The sequence below is a fragment of the Mobula birostris genome, chromosome 24 (assembly GCF_030028105.1).
Source record: "Mobula birostris isolate sMobBir1 chromosome 24, sMobBir1.hap1, whole genome shotgun sequence".
In the NCBI taxonomy this organism is placed as follows: Eukaryota; Metazoa; Chordata; class Chondrichthyes; order Myliobatiformes; family Myliobatidae; genus Mobula; species Mobula birostris.
The window spans coordinates 62,270,100-62,295,224 of NC_092393.1; the positions used below are offsets into that span (position 1 = coordinate 62,270,100).

At 44.8% G+C, this 25,125-nt stretch overlaps 1 protein-coding gene across 3 annotated transcripts in view; it reads right to left on the minus strand.

Moving 5' to 3' along the window:
• abcc3 (ATP-binding cassette, sub-family C (CFTR/MRP), member 3) overlaps positions 1–25,125 on the minus strand; it is a 193,077-nt gene that overhangs the window by 23,664 nt on the left and 144,288 nt on the right. For all 3 annotated transcript variants that reach the window (XM_072242475.1, XM_072242476.1, XM_072242473.1), the window contains 3 exons: positions 4,452–4,605; positions 3,577–3,784; positions 2,449–2,759 (listed from right to left, as the gene is read on the minus strand). In XM_072242475.1, coding sequence (XP_072098576.1) covers positions 2,449–2,759; positions 3,577–3,784; positions 4,452–4,605 — 673 coding nt within the window. The remainder of the gene's footprint in view (positions 1–2,448; positions 2,760–3,576; positions 3,785–4,451; positions 4,606–25,125) is intronic.

Genomic DNA, 25,125 nt, shown 5'->3' on the forward strand with positions numbered 1-25,125 from the left:
CGCAGCTCAGTTCTGCTCAGCTTCACCAGAAGTATGCTTCAAGCAGAGAGACATGGATCACAATACAGGCCTTTCATCCCACAATGCCGTGCTGATTTTTTAACCCACTCCAAAATCTCTCCTTCCCACATAGCCCTCTATTTTTCTATCACCCATTCACTATCTAAGAGCCTCTTAAATGTCCCTAATGTTTCTACTTCGGCCAGTAACCATTGCAGGGCGTTCCACGCACCACCATTCTGTGTAAAATACCTATGTCTGACTCCATTAACTGCCTCACACTGTCCCTCAGTGACCCCTCTCCCCCAGAACCCTGTGACACTAACTGTATCCCCACTGACGTTAACCCAGCTCCCTCACACTGTCCCTCAGTGACCCCTCTCCCCCAGCGCCCTGTGTCACTGACTGTATCCCCACTGATGTTAACCCAGCTCCCTCACACTGTCCCTCAGTGACCCCTCTCCCCCAGCGCCCTGTGTCACTGACTGTATCCCCACTGACGTTAACCCAGCTCCCTCACACTGTCCCTCAGTGACCCCTCTCCCCCAGCGCCCTGTGTCACTGACTGTATCCCCACTAACGTTAACCTGGCTCCCTCACACTGTCCCTCAGTGACCCCTCTCCCCTAGCGCCCTGTGTCACTGACTGTCCCCATTGACCTTAACCCAACTGCCTCACACAGTCCCTTTACTTTCCCCCAGTCACCTTAAAGTTATGACTCTTGTATTAGCCATTTCTGCCCTGGGAAAGAAATCCATAATACCACAGGCTGTAGGAGCAGAATTAGGCCATTTAGCCCATCAAGTCAGCTGCAGCATTCCACCATGGCTGATTTATTATCCCTCTCAACCCCATTCTCCTGCCTTTTCCCTGCGATCTTTGATGCTCTGGCTAATGAAGAACATATCATCCTCCGCTTGGTCTCCCTACGGGCCTGCAGTAATGAATTTCACAGATTCACCACTGTCTGACTGAAGAAATTCCTCCTCATTTCTGTTCTAAAGAGGCATCCCTCTATTCTGATGCTGTGCCCTCTGGTCCTCAACTCCCCCAGTCTATCGAGGCCTTTCAACATTCAATAGGTTTCAGTGAAATCCCCCTCATTCTTCTAAACTCTAATGAGTACACACACACAGACATCAAACGCTCCTCACACATTAACCCTTTCATTGCCAGGATCATTCTCATGACCCTCCTCTGCAGCCTCTCCTGAGAATGAGAGGTGGTGGACGATGGAACCACGAGCGATTGGGGTTTCACTGTGGACGGACACAGTGATGGGAGCAGATACAGAACAACTGCATGGATTGACAAGACATTCTCTCAGTGACCCCTCTCCCCCAGCACCCTGTATCACTGCCTATCCCCACTGACGTTAACCCAGCTCCCTCACACTGTCCCTCAGTGACCCCTCTCCCCAGCGCCGTGTCACTGACTGTATCCCCACTGACGTTAACCTGGCTCCCTCACACTGTCCCTCAGTGACTCCTCTCCCCTAGCGCCCTGTCACTGACTGTCCCCATTGACCTTAACCCAACTGCCTCACACCATCCCTCAGTGACCCCTCTCCCCCAGCGCCGTGTCACTGACTGTATCCCCACTGACATTAACCCAGCTCCCTCACACTGTCCCTCAGTGATCCCTCTCCCCCAGCGTCCTGTGTCACTGACTGTATCCCCACTGACGTGAATCTTGCTCCCTCACACCATCCCTCAGTGACCCCTCTCCACAGCCTTGTGTCACTAATTGTATCCCCACTGACGTTAACCCAACTGCCTCACACCATCCCTCAGTGATCCCTCTCCCCCAGCGTCCTGTGTCACTGACTGTATCCCCACTGACATTAACCCAGCTCCCTCACACTGTCCCTCAGTGACCCCTCTCCTCCAGCGCCCTGGGTCACTGACTGTATCCCCACTAACGTTAACCTGGCTCCCTCACACTGTCCCTCAGTGACCCCTCTCCCCAGCGCCGTGTCACTGACTGTCCCCACTGCCGTTAACCCAGCTCCCTCACACCGTCTCTCAGTGACCCCTCTCCCCCAGTGTCCTGACACTGAGTGTATCCCCAGTGATGTTAATTCAGCTCCCTCACATTGTCCCTCAGTGACCCCTCTCCCCCAGCGCTGTATCACTGACTGTATCCCCACTGACATGAATCTTGCTCCCTCACACTGTCTCTCAGTGATCCCTCTCCCCCAGAACCCTGTGTCACTGACTGTATCCCTACTGACGTTAACCCTGCTCCCTCACACCGTCTCTCAGTGACCCCTCCCCAGTGCCCTGTGTCACTGACATGAACCCAACTCCTGTGTTCCCAGGTCCGGGAGTCAACTGGGAACCTTTGGTCACTAAGATGGAGGCAGTGGGTTGTATCTGGCAGAGTCCACAATCGTTTGCTACAGCAGAGGTTGCCTGTGTGAAGATGGAGAGATGGTTTGGAAGATACCTGAACGAGAATGTAGACCAGGACCAGTGGCACTATGATTAAAGTGAACCATGGTGTGCTGATCATGATTACTATCATTGTGGACAGGGAGATGAAGAACGTTGCGAGGAACATCTGGAATGTGATTGGGATCACTTCGTCAATCACGTTAATGTCCTTGCCGAAGCGATTGATGACGCGCCCGATGGGTGTGGTGTCATAGAATGCCTGAGGTGTGTGCAACTTGTTGTCCAAGAGCTGTGAGTGGAGCTGCCGCGCAGCACCCAGGCCTCCGACCATCAGTGTGAGGGAGGCGATCATTACTAGCAACCCTGCGGTGGAAACACAATGCAATTCCAGAGTGACGGTTAGCACACGGACTGAGCGTCACATCCCAACCTCCCATAGCCTGGGCACCAAGCACCCTCCTGACGATCCAGGGCAACACAGCAACACTGCTCCCCACCCCACTCCCCATCAACTCCCCCCACACTCCAGCAATCCAGGCACAGCAACACTACCCCACACCCTCAACCCAATCACTGAAGCTGCCCTCCACAAGCAGATTCTCTCGTGGTAACTCAGAGAAACCCAAGTCTCCCACACCATAGCTCCTCCAACTCCCCACCAATGCGTGGTGGTCCCTCCCCACTAACACCAATCAACACACATTCACCGGATCAATGCGGGGTTCAGTCTGAGAGAGGTACAGCAGTATGGGGTACTGGGGGAGCCTGGGGCTCTGCTCGGTGATCGGAAGGGTAGGGGTTCTGCTCTGGGACCCATCTGAGGCTCTGATTGGACCCATTCCTCTCCTTATCCTGTACCCACCAGTCCAACTCCCAACAGCAGCCCTCACCAACGCCTTCTCCCTCAGGCAGCTTGCTGGGCTCGGTACCCAGCCCTCCAGGGGTTAGACTGAGGGGGCACCTCTAACTGACTTGTTCAGAATGCTGGAAGGGACCTGCAGATGTCAGGAGCAGGAGTACTGAGACCTGCAGAGCCACTATCATCTCCCCAGTTCAGGTACAGGGCATGGCTGGAGCCCAGACACCCTCCCTGTTCATAGCTGGTCCTGTAATCACAGCCAGTCTGTTCAGTTCCCCCACCCCACTGCTCCTGAGCTCAGAGGGGAGTTTAGAGCCTTACCCTGTGTTAGGCCGAGAGCTGCATACACCCCTACCCGCAGTTGGGTTGTGGCGGCCGTCTTGTTGTTGCCAGCGTCGTTGGTCCAGTCACTGAGCCAGAAGTTGGCACCGATCGCCGCGGCATTCTGGCAGCAGTATAACAGGCAAATGAGCAGGGAGCTGCAGGGGCCAACAGCCTTCAGGTACTGCCAGAACACCACCAGCTTCACCTGAAACCAGAGCCCAATGTCACACCTTGAGACCAGCTTCCCCCCATGGCACAGACCCACCGCCACAAACAGTTCCACAGATCAGTGCCAGCAAGCATCCTGTCCAGAAACTCCAATCTCCACACTCTGTACAGGGTTCACTGTCTGGGGAGAGTGGGCTAGCAGTCATTTGGGGGCTGAACGTCCCAGATCAGTGCTGTGGAGACAGAACATCATGCTGTTGTTTGGTCTCACCCCTCCCACACCGACAGCCCAGCTTGGCAATGGCCAACCCCTCCACCTGCACTGACAGTCCTACACCTTCTCATCTACAGTCTATCCATCCACTTACCACTCGCAGTCGGAAACCTCCAACCCCTCTTCTCTCCCTCCTCACCCACAGTCCAGCCTCCTGGCTCCCAGCACTAGCTCGGCCTCACACCGTGGGATTTATTATCCCACGACCCCACCACTGGAGTTTACGGCCATCATTGGAAAGATGGTGGGAAGTGGGATTCGGTCCTGGTCGGAGGGAGCAGGCAGCCAGTGAGTGGCAGGGAAAACCACCCCAACCCCACCTTACATCAGACCCCGGAAACCCCAACCCCACCCTACATCAGACCCTGTAAACCCCAACCCCACCCTGCATCAGACCCCGGATGGTGGCATGGCCCCAGGGTGTACTCACCCTGCCTGTCTCTGCCTTCTCAGCCTGGATCAGTTTACTCGGTTCAGATGCTGCAGCTGGGAGAGTCTCCACCCGTTTTGTCTTTTGGCTAAGTCGCTTTCTTGTGGACTTCCGTGTCGATGCTTCTCCGTCAGAAGAAAGGGCACTGATCTGTCTAATATCACAGAAAGCACACAAATATTAGACTATACGATACAGGAGCAGAATTAGGCCATTTGGCCCATCGAGTCTGCTCCACCATTTCATCATGACTGATCCAATTTTCCTCTCAGCCCCACTCTTCTGCCTTCTCCCCATATCCCTTCATGCCCTGACCAATCAAGAATCTATCAACCTCTGCCTTAAATATATATAAAGACTTGGCCTCCACAGCTGCCTGTGGAAAAGAATTCCACTCATTCAACCCTCTCCTCATCTCTGTTCTAAAAGGATGCCCCTCTATTCTGAGGCAGTGTCCTCTGGCCTTTCCCATCAGAGGTAACATCCTTTCCACATGCCGGTATCAGGTAGGGAGTGTTGAGGGGAAAGAGGTTACAGCTGTAGTCCACAGCTCAGCAGGACAGGGAAGTGGGAGGAAAGAATGAACCCAGTGAACCGTGGTTCACCTGAGTCAGAAAGACTTAAAACTTTGGCTCTATTTGTCACATGCCCACCAAAACATCGAGGCATACAGTGAAATATGTTGTATGCCAGGGGCAGTCTGCAAGTGTCGCCATGCTTACAACACCAGCATAGTGTGTCCACTACTTAGTAACCCTAACCTCACCTGCACTACCCTGCTTTAACTTTATTAATAAAGTTATGCTGTTGGGTATGCAGATTTTCTCAAAATGCAATAAGAGTTCTTTAGATTATATTATACAGTATATTATTTAGTATTTTATTTTTGTTGTTTAAAATAAAAAATTCAGTTGGTTAAGTTAGGCTTGTTGAATAGGATTTGTCTTGTTAAAATTTTTTTTCTGAGAGAGTGCGGGAAAAAGAACCGGGAGGTGCTATTTTTTTCTAGAGAGAGCGCAGGATTGAAGGAGGAAAAAGACAATGGAAACAGCTAACAGACATAGCAGAAGAACATGGTGAAACGTTCACTGAACCCATTCAGAAGGACAGATACCGCTTTCGGAAAGTCCTCATGCAGACAATGGTCTCATGGAGAATGTGCAGATAACTTCTAGTTAGCTAGTTAGCACACAACATTGGAGAAAGTTTGATGCTTTTTCCTTGGATGTTGCATGAACGTTTGTTTCCTGGAACAGGAGCAGTAAATTTGCATGGGTGTGTCAGTATTTGTAAAGTTAACAGTGCTGCTTTCCCTTAAAGAAATATTCAAACTTTATGCATTGTGTTTACCTGAATCATATTTACCTTAGACAGGTTTATTTATTGAAAAAGGCCTTCTCATCATTATTCCCCATGCATCATTGAGTTATGTTGTTGTTAGGTTGAATACACAGTAATAGCTAACTCATTACAAGCCTAAGGAGAGTGGGTCACATTTTTGGGATCACAGTCTGCAATAGGATGCTGTATGAATGCAGTACTATGGCTGTATAATGATTAGATAGTCTGTTTATTTGTGTTCAAGCCAGTGTTACACCTGTGTTACTTTTGAAGTGTGTTGACATTAAGGTACTGTGATAGGGATCCTGCTGAGGGTGACAATTTTCAGTCCAAGTTGCTCTCCTTTCTGAGGAATGAAGAACAAACTCCGACTGATGTTAAAAATCTACTTATTCAACTGATGATCTAAATTCTGAGCTGGTTTCTGCTATCACAAATCCGGTTGATAAATGCCGAAGTGTACCTGCTGAGATCCAAGATTATTGTAAGCTGGGCATGTTCTCTGCAGTCAAGCCCACACCCGAAGGAGATGAAGAATATGAGGATTGGGCAAGTAGCGATCTCACCCACTAGATGAATGGAAGTGCTCAGATAATACAAAGGAGCAGAGACTAGTAGAGAGTTTAACGGGTCCTGCCACTGATGTAGTGAGGTTCCTACAGGCAGAAAACCCTTTAGCCACATCAGCTAACTATATGCAAGCTCCAGAAAATGCTTTTGGCACTACTGTAGGATCAGCTGATCTCCTGGTGAAGATTAGGGTCACATTCCAAGAGGAAGGAGAGAAGCTGTCTGCCTACATTTTCAGGCTGGATAAGCTGCTGCATTGTTTCTGCTGCAAAGGGGGCATTCAACTGTATGAGATAAACTGCTTGAGAATGGGGCAAGTTGTGAAAGGCACACTATCACAAGACCCAGAAAATGCATGATTCACCATCTTTTGCTGAGCTACTCAGAGAAGTTAGAGAGGAGGAAATTATGATTGAGGGGCAAAATGTTTCCAAAAGCCAAGTATCTTCAGTTGCAGCCTCTGTTGCTAAAGTATCCCCCGATGCCACAGAAGTAGAACTTTTGAGGAATGAGGTGAAAAGTGTTCAAGCTGAGGTGACTCAGTTGAGGTCTGTTAATGTGACACATCCACTGGAAAACCCAACCCACCTGTGAAAATCGCAAAGCAGAGGAACTCTGCTCCCAAGGATTTCTTGACTGAGGATAGGTCTGGTATTTTATGTACAAGTCTGGAGAGATAGACATTTCAAGTGAGATTGTGAAGAGCAGGAAAATCTTTGAAAAGTAAATCAGGAGTTAATCAAATAGAAAAAAGAAAAAGGGAAACTACGGAGGGATCTATTAAAGGAATGGCCTGACATATGTTCAAATCAGTGTACCAACAAACATAATAAAGTGCAAAGCACTATTCCTGAAGCCTTAGTGGGACAAAGTTCTGAAACAGATTGAAAACATTTATGCTGGAGCCATACTTGACACGTGTTTTCAAGTTACTTTACTCTACAGATCCTTTTACAATAGGCGCTATTGACTCCTATCAGCTTCCTTGAGATCTGGGGGCTTAGTACTGATGATAACCTTTATGATGGTTATTTGTCGTTGAAACTGGAGTTTTTGGAAGCAGATGTTGGAGTAGCTGAGACTAGTGTTTTCTGCCCAGATCCAGGAATAAAAGGTAAACCTCCTGTTCTTGAGGGAACAAACACTTCCATTATGAGATGGCTCGTGGGAGCAAGTAAAAAGAGAATGGGAGAGAACTCTGAGAGCCTTATCTATTCACCGTCTATTCAGATCCGCTTTTGAGAATGTACAAGTTTCTCCTATGCAGATGATGAGAATAAAAGAGGAACTGTGTAGTAGACTCAGTCTAAACCAGACACTTTACGGAGTAAAGCGGAGTAGCTAGGGTGACGAGAACACCCAGATTTTCAGGAGTGCCCAGTGACCCAGCCATTCTTCTGGATGCTCCTGACAATCAGGAAGAAGAGTCACTCTTGACTGGAGGAGTGCTGGTGAGTCCTGAACTGCAGAAATCTTCGGCTGTCTATTCCAACAGGATAACAGTGATTGTCAGGAACACCTCAGGGAGAGGTGTCACCCTCCGACATGGCATGCAGACTGCACGTCTCTTCCCCGTGATGGTAGTTTCTAGTTTTTTGGTGAAGAAAACAGATGAGAAACGGTCTCCTGTATCGGGAAAGTTGACATCGAAGTCATTCAACTTTGATGACTGACCAATACCAGAGGAATGGAAAAAGAGACTAACTGATAAGATGTTGAAACACAAAGACGTCTTTTCGACTGATGAGTTTGATGCTGGTTGTTCCAAGACTACTCACCACACTAACAGAGTGACAGAGGACGTACCTTTTCAAGAAAGGGCTTGCCAGTTAGCACCAGTGGAAGTTGAAAATGTTCGGTAGCACCTGCTGAAACTGAAGGAAGCTGGAATTATCAGAGTTGAGGAGAGCCTATGTGTTGCCTATAGTGGTGACAAAAAAGATTGGGAAAATACGAATGTGTGTTGATTATAGAACACTGAGCAGACATACAATCCCAGACCAATATACAGTTTCACGGATCGAAAATGCTCTGGCCTGCTGAAGTGGAAGCAAATGGTTCAGTGTGTTGGATCTAAGAAATGGCTATTACCAAATACCAATGAGTGAATCTGATAAAGAGAAGACAGCATTCATTAAGTCTCCTTGGATTTTTAAGTTTGATAAGATGCATCAGGGCATATCAGGAGCACTGGCTACATTCCAACGTGTCATGGAGCAGACTGCTGGAGATATGAATCTGCTTGAAGTACTTGAGTACTTGGATGATCTCAAAGTGTTTGGATCAACACTAGAGCAGCACGAGACAAGACTGCTGAAGGTATTAAACTTATCTCAGGTATGTGACTGATATGAGGAAAGAACTGCAAGAAGCTTATGAATTAGCTGCAGTTTCAGCTCGACAACAAATCTAAGAAAACAAGAAGAAATACGATCAAAAGATTAAATTTTCTCAACTGACACCTGGAGATCAAGTTCTAAAAAGAAATATAGGACTACAAGGGAAGCATAAGTTGGCCGAATGCTGGATTTGTATAACTCAGGTAGTGGAGAGTCAGATGCCAAACTTTCTAGTTTTTCAGTTGAAATCAGAAGATGGAAATAGTCCTACAGAAAATTACCCTGAGGGCAAGGAGTACATTTTGACCCAGTGTCTGACATAGATCCTACACCGAGCAATAGAACTCTCCAAAGAAGAAGTAAAAAAGAAGGAAACCAAGCTGAAGATAAGTCAGACAACATATGGTTTTGGTGGAAAGACATGAAGACAAATTGGATGAATCCATTGAATACTGAGATAAGAAAATTGGAATGTGGTAGGTCCTGCCTTATGCAAATTTCCCAAGGAGTTGGTGAAGAGATAGACATAGAAATATATAAAATCTACAGCAGAATACAGGCCCCTCGGCCCACAAAGCTGTGCCGAGCATGTGCCTACCTGAGAACTACCTAGGCTTTACCCATAGCCCTCTATTTTTCTAAGCTCCATGTAGCCATCCAGGAGTTTCTTAAAAGACCCTATCGTTTCCACCTCCACCACCGCTGCCGGCAGCAATTCCACACACTCACCACTCTCTGTGTAAAAAAACTTCCCCTGACATCCCCTCTGTACCTACTTCCAAGACGTCAGAATCTTTCAGTGAGGGGAATATAACCGGAAGTGATATTAGATAGCGAAAGGGAACTGAACTCCAGTATAATTGAAGATGAAGCCAAGGGCAGGAGGAACTGAGTTGCAGGAAGGAATGAATGATGGACAGGATGAGACATCCCAAAGTGAATATGAAAAGTCACAAGGAAACACTCAAACTGATGAAGTGGTGACTGAAAATCAACCATTAAGTGAAGAAGAAATTGAAACTGAGATAAGGTCCTGAAGAGAGAATTTAGAGAGCTAGGTAGAAAGCTGAGAAGCAGGACCTCCGGGGTAGTAATTTCTGGATTGCTGCTTGTGGCACGTGCCAGTGAGGGTAGAGACAGGATGATTTGGCAAATTAATGCGAGGCTGAGAAGCTGAGGCAAGGCTTCAGGTTCTTGGATCACTGGGAACTTTTCTGGGGGAGGTACGACCTGTTCAAAAGTGACGGGTTGCTCCTGAACCTGAGGGGGACCAATATTCTCTTGGGCAGGTTTGTTACAGTTGTTGGGGAGAATTTAAACTAATTCAGCAGTGGGTGGGAACTGGAGTGAAAGGACTCAGGAAAGGATGGATGGTAAGAAAGCACAAATAACGTGCAATCAGACTGTCAGGAAGTGCAGGCAGATGATAGGATAAAATTGCAGCCAGCAGGTGAGTTTCAGTGCATTAGAGATGCAGAATCAAAAAGGGTAGCAAATACAGTACTCAAAGTATTATATCCCAATGCGCAGAGTATAAGAAATAAATGGATGATCTTGTTGCATGATTACAGATGGTCAGGTATGACGTTGTGGCCATCATTGATTTGTGCCTGAAGAATGGTTGTATATGGGAGCTGAATGTCTAAGGTTACACGTTGTATCGGAGGGATAGGAAGAGAGGCAGAGGGGGTGGCATGGCTCTGCTGGTAAAGAGTGGCATCAAATCAGTAGAAAGATGTGACATGGGATCAGAAAATGTTGAATCCTTGTGTGTTGAGTTATGAAACTGCAAGGGTAGAAGGACTCTGATGGCAGTTATATACAGGCCTCCCACAGTAGCTGAAATGTGGTCCACCGATTACAACAGGAAATAGAAAAGGCGTGTCAAAAGGGAAATGTTATGATAGTCATGGAATATTTCAACATGCAGGTTGATTGAGAAAATCAAGTTGGAAATGAATCTCAAGAGAGTGAGTTTGTTGAATGGCCAGGAAATCACTTTTTAGAGCAGTTTGTCATTGAGTCTACTAGGGAATCAGCTGTACTGGATTCGGTGTTATGTAATGGACCAGAGGTGATTAGGGAACTTAAGGTAAAAGAACCCTTAGGAGGCAGTGATCACAATATGATTGAGTTCAACTTGAAATTTGATAGGGAGAAAATAAAGTCTGATGTAGCAGTATTTCAGTGGAGCAAGGGAAATTACAGTGGCATGAGAGAGGAGTTGGCCAAGGTAAATTGGAAGAAGATGCTGGCAGGGATGACAGACAAGCAGCAATGGTGTGAGTTTCTGGGAAAAATGAGGAAGGTGCAGGATAGATGTATTTCAGAAACAAGATATACTCAAATAGCAAAATAGAACAACCGTCACTGACAAAGGGAAGTCAAAGTGAATGTAAAAGCAAAAGAGAGAACATATGCAAAGCAAAAATTAGTGGGAAGCTTTTAAAAACCTACAGAAAGCAACTAAAAGAAACATTAGGAGGGAAAAGATGAAATATGAATGCAAGCTAGCAAACAATATCAAGGTGAATAGAAAATACTTTTTCAAGTATAAAAAAAAAGGGAGGTTCCGGTGACGTCTTCGTTCAGAATAAAGTTTAAATCAATAGCTCCTCTGGATAAACACATATTTTGCCCCATTAATCCATCAAATATAAGGTCTTTCGAAAATATCTGAATTGATAAGGGGGGCAAGAATGGGGAAAAAGAATGGAGATTAAACAAATCACAGCGGAACCTATGGGAGAGAGGCGCAACGCGCGGCTCTCCTACACGTGCGCATGGCGGCGAGGCTGACGATGGGCCTCGTGCGCGCGGCTCTCCTACACGTGTGCATGGCGGCGAGGCTGACGATGGGCCTCGTGCGCGCGGCTCTCCTACACGTGGGCGTGGCGGCGAGGCTGACGCTGGGTCTCGTGCGCGCGGCTCTCCTACACGTGTGCATGGCGGCGAGGCTGACGATGGGCCTCGTGCGCGCGGCTCTCCTACACGTGGGCGTGGCGGCGAGGCTGACGCTGGGTCTCGTGCGCGCGGCTCTCCTACACGTGCGCATGGCAGCGAGGCTGACGATGGGCCTCGTGCGCATGGCGGCGAGGCTGACGCTGGGTCTCGTGCGCGCGGCTCTCCTACATGTGCGCGTGGCGGCGAGGCTGACGATGGGCCTCGTGCGCGCAGCTCTCCTACACGTGGGCATGGCGGTGAGGCTGACGCTGGGTCTCGTGCGCGCGGCTCTCCTACACGTGCGCGTGGCGGCGAGGCTGACGCTGGGTCTCGTGCAGACGAAGCGGCAAATATGACAAAGATTCTGGAAGAGATAAGGAAGTCCAAAAAGATATAAAACAGCAACTCAATGATATAAAGTCAGAGCTTGCCAATGTCAATCAGAAAATAGCGATGGCAGAGACTCAAATTGAGAAGGTGGAAGATCGCATGCAAAACGTGGAACAGATACTAAGTCAGACGATAAAAATATTAAATCAACAGGAAAGTAAATTGCTTGACCAGGAGGGAAAATTGCAACGGAAAAAGATCAGGATTTATAATGTTCCCGAAGGAGCGGAGGGATTGTCGATGATGGACTTTGTAGAAAAGTTGCTGCGGGAAGCGCTGGAGATTCCCCCAACTATGGAGATTGAAATTGAGAGGACGCATCGTTCACTCGTCCCGCAGCCTCCCAGAGACAGAGATAGTAAACCGCGGTGAATTGTACTTAGATTCCTTCGATTCAAGAGCAAGGCATAGATTCTACGAAGGGCCTGGGGTAAGAAGAGGGTTTTTGGAACGGGAAGTTAATATACTGCGATCATGATTATCCCCCAATGGTCCTACAGAAACGGAAGGAATATGCCGAAGCAAAATGAATATTAAAGCAAGAAAAGATTAAATTCCAAACCCCGTACCCTGCTAAACTGAGGGTATTTTACCAAGAAGGGATATGACTGTACCAGACGCTGGAAGAGGTGACTATAGACATGAAGAACAGAGGACTGTCCATTAGCGTGGTCAAACCAAGGGAAAGTCTGGCTGAGCAGTTATCCCGATCTGCTTGGGAAATAGTAAGCGAACCGAGAAAGCAGGGGATGGGAGTAGGACGAGAGAAGGATGTTAGGAAGAGACTGTGAGTTCTCCGAGGACAGCCCTCACTTCCTCCAGAAGAGCCATAAGGTTTGGCTAAATTTAAAAGTGCTGATAAACTAAACGGAAGCAAAAATAGACAGTGATATACCTATCTCGAGAAATACGTGTTATAATGTGGATTTCATATTACTCAATTTTTAAAAATTCATTCATCCATTCCTTTTCCCCCACCTAAATGAGAATATATATATGGGAGGAATACACAGGGAAATCATTTCTGTGTAATGGACATAGTTTTTTTTACCTACTTTTATAGGTACTGCAGCAGGGGCCCTCAACTCACAGGTAGGAGGGGCTATCCCCCACAGCTAGACTTTTCTTCTAGCTCAACCCAGGGTCATCTCGAGACCCCAGCCTTGGAACCACACCTTCATTACCTTTCTTTTTATTATTCACTTCTCTTGGCTCTTATTTGTTCAGGGAGTAGATCGATTAAGTTATATTCTGCAAATTTCAATGATATACTAATAGATAAATACACATGGCTAAGGTCAAAGTAAAATTCATTTATTTTAATGTCAATGGGCTGTTGAATCCAGTCAAGCGCAGTAAAATTCTATCAAAAATGAAAAAAAGAACAAGCCCATGTAGTATATTTACAGGAAACTCACTTAAGTGATAATGAGCATGGGAAAATAAAGAGAATGGGCTTCATTAATTTGTTTTTCTCCTCATATAAATCAGGACATAGAAGAGGAGTTGCTATTCTCACTTCAAGCAAGCTAAATTTTGAAAAAGTATTCGAAATGGGAGATAAGGAGGGCAGATATATTCTGGTAAGGGGGAATATAGACGGAAATCCAGTTACTTTATTGAATATACACACACCAGGAAGTGATATTAGTTTCTTCCAGAAAATTACTAATATTATGGTAACGGAAACAGGTGGTCTCTTGATATGTGGGGGAGACTTAAATTTACAATTACAACCAAAGTTAGACTCTTCCAATAGAAAAACTTATGAAACAAAGTCCTTACCTAAGAAAGTTAACACTCTTTTTGAGGGTATTGGTCTAATTGATATATGGAGGGACCTTTTCCCCGACAGAAGGGATTACACTCATTATTCTGCTCCCCATTCTGTATATACAAGAATAGACTATTTCATAACATTTGGAAAAGATAGAGACAAAATAATCACCTGTGGAATTGGGACAATAGATGTAAGTGACCATGCACCTATATATTTATCTGTTGATTTTGACCTACAACCAAAGAATACTATTTGAAAACTAAATTCAAGTCTACTCAAGGAACTAAATTCAAGTCTACTAAGGAACAAATTAAAAAAGAAATTGGTCTTTACCTAGAATTCAATGATAATGGAGAGATTTCACCTCCCATTCTACGGGATACTCTGAAGGCTGTCTTAAGAGGGAAAATTATAGTGATATCTTCAAATAAGAAAAAAATAAGGAATAAAACATTAGAGAAATTACAAAATAAGCTGAAGGAACTAGAAAAAAACACAAATTGAGTTTGGCTCAGGATACACTAGAGGAAATTAAGAATGAAATTAATAGTTTGGCTACACAAGAAATTAGAACAAATTCAATGTTTCTGAAACAGAGTCACTATGGAAGTGGATCTAAATCTATGAAAATTCTGGCGTGGAAACTGAAAAAACAGATAGCAGAAAATACAATTCATAGAATTAGGGATCCAAGAACAAAAGTGATAAAAAATAAACTAAGTGAATTGAAGAAGCTTTTGAAATGTTTTACAAAACTCTATATTCCAAAGTTCCAAGGGGAAGCAAAACCCAAATTGACACCTTCCTGAATTCTTTGGAGTTACCCACTTTAAGCAAAGAACAAAATAGAACAATGACTGCTGACATAACTGAAGCTGAACTAAAAACTGCAATTAGCAGGCTTAAATTAAGCAAGTCACCAGGATCAGATGGATATAGAGCAGAGTGGTATAAAGAGTTTAGAAGTGAGTTAATTCCTGTTTTACTCCCCACACTGAACTGGGCCCCAAGAAAGGCACAAATGCTACCCAGCTGGAAGGAGGGGATAATCTCAGCTACACCGAAAGAAGGCAAGGATAAAATGGAATGTGGATCATTTAGACCAATATCTGTTCTTAATGTGGATTATAGAATATTTACCTCCATCATGGCCAAATGATTAGAAGAGTTTCTACTCACACTGATACATAATGATCAGACAACAACGCCAAACACAAGACAATATATGAAGGACACTTCACATTATGGATCGTATAAAAAAATGAAATTGAAGCAATAGTGATAAGCATGGGCGCTGAAAAGGCATTTGATTCGGTTAATTGGAATTTTCTTTACAGAGTTTTACGTAGATTTGGTCTACATGACACAATTATTAAAACTATCCAGGCACTATACGACAATCCTACTGCCAGGATTAAAATCAATAGATATTTATCTAATAGTTTTACCATAGAAAGGAGCTCGAGACAGGATTGTGCATGGTCACCGCTACTCTTCGCATTATATCTGGAACCATTAGCTCAATTCATCAGACAAAATGAAGATATCAGGAGAATTACTATTAAAGGGACAGAGCATAAATTGGCCTGTTACTCGGATGACATTTTGATCTATCTAGGGCAACCAACATACTCTTTACCTAAATTGATGCAATCCTTTGAACAATATGGGCAATTATCAGGAGACAAGATCAACAAAGATAAAATCCAACTACTTTCATATAACTATAGCCCACCAAGAGATATTGAAAGTAGATATCCTTGGGCATGGCAAACAGAGTCCATCAAATATTCGGGCATCATTATGCCAAAAGATTTGCCAAAATTATCAGAACGAAATTATCAGCCTATATATAAAAAAATTAAGGAAGATATAACAAGATGGAATCTAATTCCTTTCCTTGGTCTCAGTTCAAGGATTGAATCTATTAAAATGAATATACTGCCCAGACTACTATATCTCTTTCAGACCCTAGCAATAGAGATTAACCAAAATCAATTCAATGAATGGAACAAGATGCTATCAAGATATATATGGCAAGGTAAAAGGCCTAGGGTTTGTCTCAAAACTTTGCAAATAGCCAAGGAAAAGGGAGGACGGAGCCTACCTTCCCTTAGAGATTACTATTTTGCAGCACAGTTGAGAGCCGTGATATGTTGCTGCAACCCATTATATGACGCTCAATGGAAAAACATTGAGGAGAAGATACTTTCCATCCCCATACAGGCAATTTTGGCTCATAACAACCTACAAAGTTACATAAATAATATTGACAACCCGTGGGTGAAATGGACTCTTAAAATTTGGAAAACTATTATAAAAGAATATAAACTAGAGAGAGACATTGCAATTCATAAATGGTATGCATACGACTCGGATTTTATGCTGAATAAACTGGGTGCTAGATTTAAGGCCTGGACAGCTAAACGAATAACAGCGATTTGCAATATAATGAAAGAAGGAACACTGTTCAGTTTTGAAATGCTCAAAGAGAAACACTTATTAGAAAAACAAGAGAGTGGCAAATGAATTACAAAGTTGGAAATGCATGTTTAAGCACTTTGGTAGTAGAAATAAATGTGCAGACTACTTTCTAAACAGGGAGAACATCCAAAACTCTGAGACACAAAGGGACTTGGGAGTCCTTGTGCAGAACACCCTAAAGGTTAACTTGCAGGTTGAGTTGGTGGTGAGGAAGGCAAATACAATGTTAGCATTCATTTCAAGAGGTCCAGAATACAAGAGCAGGGATGTGATGCTGAGGCTTTATAAGCCACTGGTGAGGCCTCACCTTGAGTATTGTGAACAGTTTTGGGATCCTCATCTAAGAAAAAATGTGCTGGCAATGGAGAAGGTCCAGGGGAGGTTCACAAGGACGATTCTAGGAATGAAAGGGTCATAATACGAGGAACGTTTGATAGCTCTGGGTTTGTACTCACTGGAATTTAGAAGGATGAGGGGGTATCTCATTGAAACCTTTTGAATGTTGAAAGCCCTAGACAGAGTAGATGTGGAAACAATGTTTCCCATGGTGGGGGAGGGTGTGCTAGGACAAGAGGGCACAGCCTCAGGATACAGGGGCGTCTATTTAAAACAGAGATGCGGAGAATTTTCTTCAGCCAGAGGTTGGGAATTTGTGGAACTTGTTACCACAGGCAGCTGCGGAGGCCAGGTTATTGGGTGGATTTAAGGCAGATTTTGATAGGTTCTTGATTGGCCACGGCATCAAAGGTTACAGGGAGAATGCTGGGGAGGGGGAGGAAATGATCCACCATGATTGAATGGCAGAGTAGACTTGATGGGCCAAATGGCCTAATTCTGCCCCCATGTCTTACGGGCTAAGATCCTAGAGAGTTAGGAAACCACCAGATAGGCTGGTATATGACGCATCTGGAAATCAGAATGTTGTGTCAATCCCAGTAGTGAGATATGTCACTTCTATTTGCAAATGGATTGGAGGTCATGTAATCACCCAATTCATATGAATGCTTTAAGCCATATACCTAAATACTGTCAGAACATGAGTGTGAATGTAATTGTTATCTATAATGAGTTTGATAGGTTCCAAAGATTTACAAAGTCAGGATGACATGCCTATTTTGGTTGGGGGAAAATGTACTACCCTGGTTTAACACCGTGCTTCATGCAGAACAACGTGGTGAATTGCGCACAGAACCTATTCAGAAGAACAGATACCACTGTCGGAAATTCCTCATGCAGACAATAGCCTCACGGGTGAAATGCTCACAGAACCTATTCAGAAGAACAGGTACCACTGTCGGAAATTCTTCATGCGGACAATAGTCTCATGGAGAATGTGCAGATAACTTTTTAAGTTAGCACACAACATTGGAGAAAGTTTGACGCCTTTACCTTGGATGTTGTATGAATATTTGTCTCCAGGGATGGGTGTTTTCAGCACAAAACCATGAGTTAACAAAATGAAGCAAATTAAATATATGATGGGCTCCTTTCTTTATTTTGTTTAGTATTCTTTGTTTGTTATAGCTTAAAATATTTTGTCAAAAATATTACGATCTAAGTTTATACTTGTTATTCCTTTCCACACCTAGTGGCAACCCTGACATTTCTTTAGCATTTTTATCTGTTTTTCACAAGGCCAAGTTGCTAGCTTCATGCTCAGCCCAGCAAGGATGGAAAGCAGGGAAGGAGTCGGCTGGATTCGAATCCGGGAACACTCAATCCAGCATGGAGGGAAAGCGTGCAAGAAGCTGGCTGTATTCGAGCCCGGATACCAGTGTTAGTTAAATTGTTGCTTGCTGGTAAACAGTAAATTTGCTGGGTGTGTCAGTATTCATAAAGTAATACTGCTTTCCCTTAAAAGGAATATTCAAACTTTTATGTGTTGTGTTTACCTGAATCATATTTACCCTAGGTGGGTTTATTTATTGGAAATGGCCTTCTCATTATTATTCCCCATGCATTGCTGAGTTATGTTACTGTTAGGTTGAATTGACAGTTAACCCTAACTCATTACGAGCCCAGTGGCCAACCATGTCAACTCAGATCCACGTTGCTGGTATGACATTCCGGTCCATGGCCTCTTCCGCCATGATGATACCACAGGGTGGAGGAGCACCACCTCCGAGTATGTCCAGGTAGCATCAAACATGGTGGCATGAACATCGATTTAGATCATAAGACCCTAAGATATTGGACCAGAACTAGGGAATTTGGCCCATTGAGTTTGTTCTGCCATTTTATCATGGTTGATCCAATTTTCCTCTCAGCCTCAATCTCCTGCCTTCTCCCTGTTTTCATTCTTGCCCTGACCAATCCAGAATCTATCAACCTCTGCCCTACATATACATAACACTTGGCCTTCACAGCAGCCTGTGGCAAAGAATTCCACAGATTCACCACTCTCTGGTTAAAGAAATTCCTCCTCATCTCTGTTCTCAAAGGATGCCCCTCTATTCTGAGGCTGTGTCCTCTGGTCTTAGACTCTCTCCACATCCACTCTATCAAGGCCTTTCACCATTCGATAGATTTCAATGAGGTCACACCTGAATCCTAGTGAATACAGGCCCAGAGCCATCAGATGCTCTTTATATGACAAGCCGTTCAATCCTGGAATCATTTTCATGAACCTCCTTTGAACCCTCTCCAGTTTCAGCACATTCTTTCTAAGATAAGGGGCCCAATCCTGCTCACAATACTCCAAGTGATGTTCAGCAGTGATTTATAAAGTCTTAACATTACATCCTTGTTTTTATATTCTAGTCCTCCTGAAATGAACATTAACATTGCATTTGGCTTCCTCACCACAGACTCAACCTGCAAATCCTGCACAAGGACTCCTAAGTCTCTTTGCTCCTCAATTGTTTTTATTTTCTCTCCATATAGAAAACAGACATCTCTTTCATTTCTTCTACTGAAGTGCATGACCATACACTTCCCATCACAGTATTCCATCTTCTAGTTCTTTCATCCTTCTATGTCCTTCTGTAGCCTCTCCACTTCCTCAAAATTACCTGCCTCTCCACCTATCTTATATCATCTGCAAACTTTGCAACAAAGCCATCAATTCCATCATCCAAATCATTGAAATATAATGTAATAAGTATCAGTCCCAACACAGACCCTTGTGGAATACCACTAGTCACCAGCAGCCAACCAGAAAAGGCTCCTTTTATTCCCACTCTTTGCCTCCTGCCAACCAGCCACTGCTTTATCCATACTAGAATCTTTCCTGTAATACCATGGACTCATAGCTTGTTAAGCAGCCTCATGTGTGGCACCCTGCCAAAGGCCTTCTGAAAATCCACGTACACAACATCTACCAAATCTCCTTTTGTCTATTCTGCTTGTTATTTCTGTAAAGAATTCCAACAGATGTGTCAGGCAGGATTTTCCCTTGAGGAAACCATGCTGACTATGGCCTATTTTATCATGTGTCTCCATGTACCCTGAGACTTCATCCTTGATAATGAACTCCAACATCTTCCCAACCAGAGGTCAGACTAACTGGCCTATAGTTTCCTTTCTTCTGCCTCTCTCCCTTCTGGAAGAGTGGAATGACATTTGCAATTTTCCAGTCTTCTGGAACCATTCTATAATCTAGTGATTCTTGAAAGATCATTACCAATGCCTCCACAATCTCTTCAGCCACCTCTTTCAGGACCCTGGGGTGTATCACCTGGTCCAGGTGACTTGTCTACCTTCAGACCTTCCAGTTTCCCAAGGACCTTCTCTCTACTAATGGCAACTTCCAACACTTCATGACTCCTGAATCCTGGAACTTCCACCATATCTCTAGGGTCTTCCAGGTGAAGATTGATGCAAAATGCTTACTCTGTTTTTCCGCTATTTCCTTGTCCCCCATTACTACCTCTCCAGCACCATTTTCCAGCAGTCCGATATCCACTCTTGCCCCTCTATAACACTTTATGTATCTGAAGAAACTTTTGGTATCCTCTTTAATATTATTGGTTAGCTTACTTTCATATTCCATCTTCACCTTCTTAATGACTTCTTTAGTTGCCTTCTGCTGGTCTTTAAAAAGCTTCCCAATCCTCTAACTTCCCACTAATTTTTGCTCTATTATATGCCCTCCCTTTGGCTTTAATGTTGACCTTGACTTCTTTTGTTCGTCATGGTTGTGTCATCTTGATTCAGAATACATCCTCCCCTTTGGGATGTATATATCCTGTGCCTCCAAATTGCTTCCAGTAATTCCAGCCATTGCTGCTTGGCTTCATCCCTGACAGTGTTCTTTTCCAATCAACTCTGGCCAACTCCTCTCTCATGTCTCTGTTATTCCCTTTACTCCACTGTAATACTGATACATCTGACTTTAGCTTCCTCTCAGATTTCAGGATGAATTTGATCATATTATGATCACTTGCTCCCAAGGGCTCTTTTACCTTCAACTCGCTGATCAATTCAATTCCTTGCTCAACACCCAATCCAGAATAGCTGATCCCCTAGTAGGCTCAACCACGAGTTGCTCTAAAAAGCCATCTTTTAGGCACTCTAGAAATTCCCCCTCCTGGCATCCAGCACCGACCTAATTTTCCCAATCTACCTGCATATTGAAATATTCCATGACTATTGTAACATTGCCCTTTTGGCATTTTCTATCTCCCATTGTAATTTATAGGCCACATCCTTACTACTATTTGGGGGTCTGTATACAACTCCCATCAGGGTCTTTTTATAATGTCGACTGCCTTAATGACTAGCGCCCAGTAGCACTCACATCGGCAGTGTTGAAATGTTTTGAGAGGTTGGTCATGACTAGACTGAACTCCTGCCTCAGCAAGGACCTGGACCCACTGTGATTTGCCTATTGCTACAATAGGTCAACGGCAGACGCAATCTGAATGGCTCTCCAAAGGTGGAGTTCATTATTAAGGACCTCCAGCACCCAGGGCATGCCCTTTTCTCACTGTTACCATCAGGTAGCAGGTACAGAAGCTTCACCTGGACAACACAAACACCAATGTCAGGATGCTGTTCACCAACTGTACCTCAGCATTTAACACCATCATTCCCACAATCCTGATTGAGAAGCTACAGAACCTGGGCCTCTGTATCTCCCTCTGCAATTGGATCCTCGACTTCCTAACTGGAAGACCACAATCTGTGCATTGGTGATAACATCTCTTCCTCACTGACGATCAACACTGGTGCACCTCAGGGGTGTGTGCTTAGCCCCACTGCTCTACTCTCTATATACACATGACTGTGTAGCTAGGCATAGGTGAAATACCATCTATAAATCTAGGATACAACCATTGTTGGTGACGAGAGGGCATACAGAAGTGAGATATGCCAACTAGTGGAATGGTGCCGCAGCAACAACCTGGCACTCAACGTCAGTAAGACGAAGGAGCTGATTGTGGACTTCAGGAAGGGACTTCAGACGGAGGAACACAAACCAATCCTCATAGAGGGATCAGAAGTGGAGAGAGTGAGCAGTTTCAAGTTCCTGGGTGTCAAGATCTCTGAGGATCTAACCTGGTCCCAACATATCAATGTAGCTATAAAGAAGGCAAAACAGCAGCTATTCTTTGTCAGGAGTTTGAAGAGATTTGACATGTTGACAAATACGCTCAAAAACCTCTATCGTTGTACTGTGGAGAGCATTCTGACAGGCTGCATCACTGTCTGATATGGAGGGGCTACTGCACAGGACCGAAAGAAGCTGCAGAAGGTTGTAAATCTAGTCAGCTCCATCTTGGGTACTAGCCTACAAAGCATCCCGGACATCTTTAGGGAGTGGTGTCTCAGAAAGGCAACGTCCATTATTAAGGACCTCCAGCACCCAGGGCATGCGCTTTTCTCACTGTTACCATCAGGTAGGAGGTACAGAAGCCTGAAGGCACACACTCAGTGATTCAGGAACAGCTTCTTCCCCTCTGCCATCCGATTCCTAAATGGACTTTGAATCTTTGGACACTACCTCACTTTTTAAAAAATATACAATATTTCTGTTTTTGTATGTTTTAAAAAATCTGTGCAGAGGAAACTTACAAGGATGTTGCCTGGATTGGAGAGTGTGCCTTATGAGAATAGGTTGAGTGCACTTGGCTTTTTCTCCTTGGAGGGGGGGCAGAGGATGAGGGGTGACCTGATAGAGGTGTGTAAGATGATGAGAGGCATTGATCATGTGGATAGCCAGAGGCGTTTCCCCAGGGCTGAATGGCTAACACAAAGGGGCACAGTTTTAAGGTGCTTGGAAGTAGGTACAGAGGGGATGTCAGACGTAAGTATTTCACACAGAGAGTGGTGGGTGTGTGGAATGCACTGCCAGTGAAGGTGGTGGAGTCAGATACATTAGGGTCTTTTAAGAGACTCTTAGATAGATACATGAAGCTTAGAAAATTAGAGGGCTATGTGGTAGAGAAATTCTAGGCAGCTTCTAGAGTAGGTTACATGGTTGGCACAATATTGTGGGCTGAAGGGCCTGTAATGTGCTGTAGATTTCTATGTTTCTATATTTCTATGATTCAACACTTTCCAACCTTATTTCACTTCTTTCTAATGATTTGATTTCAGTTTTTTACCAACAGAGCAATGCCGGCCCCTCTGCCTTCCTGTCTATCCTTTTAATAAAATGTGTATCCTTGGACATTAAGCTCCTAGCTATAATTTTCTTTCAGCCGTGATTCAGTGATGCCTACAACATCATACTTGCCAATCTGTAACTGTGCTGCAAATTCATCTTCCTTATTCCTTATACTGCGTACATTCAAATATAACACCTTCAGTCCTCTATCTTGATTTTGTCTGAATTATGTTTTAACTCATTCTGTTGACTGCAATCTTGTCCTATCAACAGCCCCTCCTCACTACACATTGCCTCTGTTTGTAAACATCTTCAGCATAATCATCCGCCTTTCCGACGATACTTCTTGCATTGAAATATATGCTGTTCAGGACAATAGTCGCTTCATGTTCAACCGTTTGATTCCTAACTTTGTCTGAGGTCTTACCAACATCTGCCTCCATAACCTCTCCACTAACTGCTCTGACACTCTGGTTCCCATTCCCCTGCAACTCTAGTTTAAACCCCACCGTGCAGTATTAGAAACCTTCCCACGAGGATATCAGTCCCCCTCCAATTCAGTTGCAAACCGTCTCATCTATACAGGTCCCACCTTCCCTGGAAGAGAGTCCAATGATCCAAAAATCTTATGCCCTCCCTCCTACACCAACTCCTTGGCCATGTATTAAAGTGTATAATCTTCCTACTTCTGGCCTCACTAGCATGTGGCACGGGTAGCAATCCTGAGATCACAACCCTGAATGTCCTGTCCTTTAACTTAGCACTTAACTCCCTGAACTTCCTATGCAGAACTTCGTCACTCATGCTACCCATGTAACTGGTAACTACATGGACCACGGTTTCTAGCTTTTCACCCTCCCACTTAAGAAGCTGAGGACTCGATCCAAGATATCCCGGACTCTGGCACTGGGAGGCAACATACCATCCGGGAATCTCATTCTTGCCCACAGAGTCCCCAGTTCGTCCCCCTGACTGACAAGTTCTCTATGACCAGAGTGTGACTCTTGTGTCCCTTTCTCTTCTGAGTCGCAGAGCCAGACTCAGTGCCAGAGATGCAACTACTCTGACATTTCTTTGTTAGGTCAACTCCACCAACAGTATCCAAAGTGATAAACCTGTTGTTGAGGGGGATGGACACAGGGGTACTCTGCACTGGCTCCTTTCCCCTTTCCCCTTCCTGACTGTCACCCAGATTCCTGTGCCTTGCATCTTGGGAACAACTACCTCTTTATATGTCCTATCTATCACCTCCTCAGCTTCCCGAATAATCTGGAGTTCATCCAGTTCCAGCTCCAACTCCTTAACGCAGTTTGTTAAAAGCTGCAGCTGGATGTACTTGCAGTTGTAGTTGTCAGGGACATTGGAGGTCTCCCTGCCTTCCCACATCCCATAAGAGGAGCATTCAACTATCCAGCCTATGCTGAACTATCCCAGCTGAGCAGATATAAAGATTACTTCTTCTCCAGTCATTTGGCTCTTTCATCTCCCAGCCACTTATTTCATCCCAGCTCCCCCACACACCTGGCATCAACCATCACCTTCTAGCTTGCCTCCTTCCCCTCCCCCACCTTCTTATCAAGGCACCTTCCCCCTTCCCTTCAAGATGTGATGAAGGGTCTTGGCCTGAAACGTATGTTCATTTCTATAGATGCTGCCTGACCAGCTGAGTTCCTCCAGCATTTTGCATGTGTTGTTGCAAATAGTGTTGTGTTGGAGTGTCCTTAAAAGAGAGTCCATAGGTCTTGGAATCAGTTCAGTGTTACCAGAGGAACACAGAAAACCTACAGCACAATACAGGCCCTTTGGCCCACAATGCTGTGCCGAACATGTACTTACTTTAGAAATTACCTAGGGATACCCATGGCCCTCTATTTTTCTAAGCTCCATGTACCTATCCAGGAATCTCTTAAAAGACCCTGTCGTATCCGCCTCCACAACAGTCGCCGGCAGCCCATTCCACGCACTTACCACTCTCTGAGTAAAAAAACTTACCCCTGACGATCTCCTCTGTACCTACTTCAAAGCACCTTAAAACTGTGCCCTCTTGTGTTAGCCATTTCAGCCCTGGGAAAAAGCCTCCGACTATCCACACGATCAATGCCTCTCATCATCTTATACACCTCTATCAGGTCACCTCTCATCCTCCCTCGCTACGAGGAGAAAAGGCCGAGTTTACTCAACCTATTCTCATAAAGCATGCTCCCCAATCCAGGCAACATCCTTGTAAATCTCCTCTGCATCCTTTCTATGGTTTCCACATCCTTCCTGTAGTGAGGC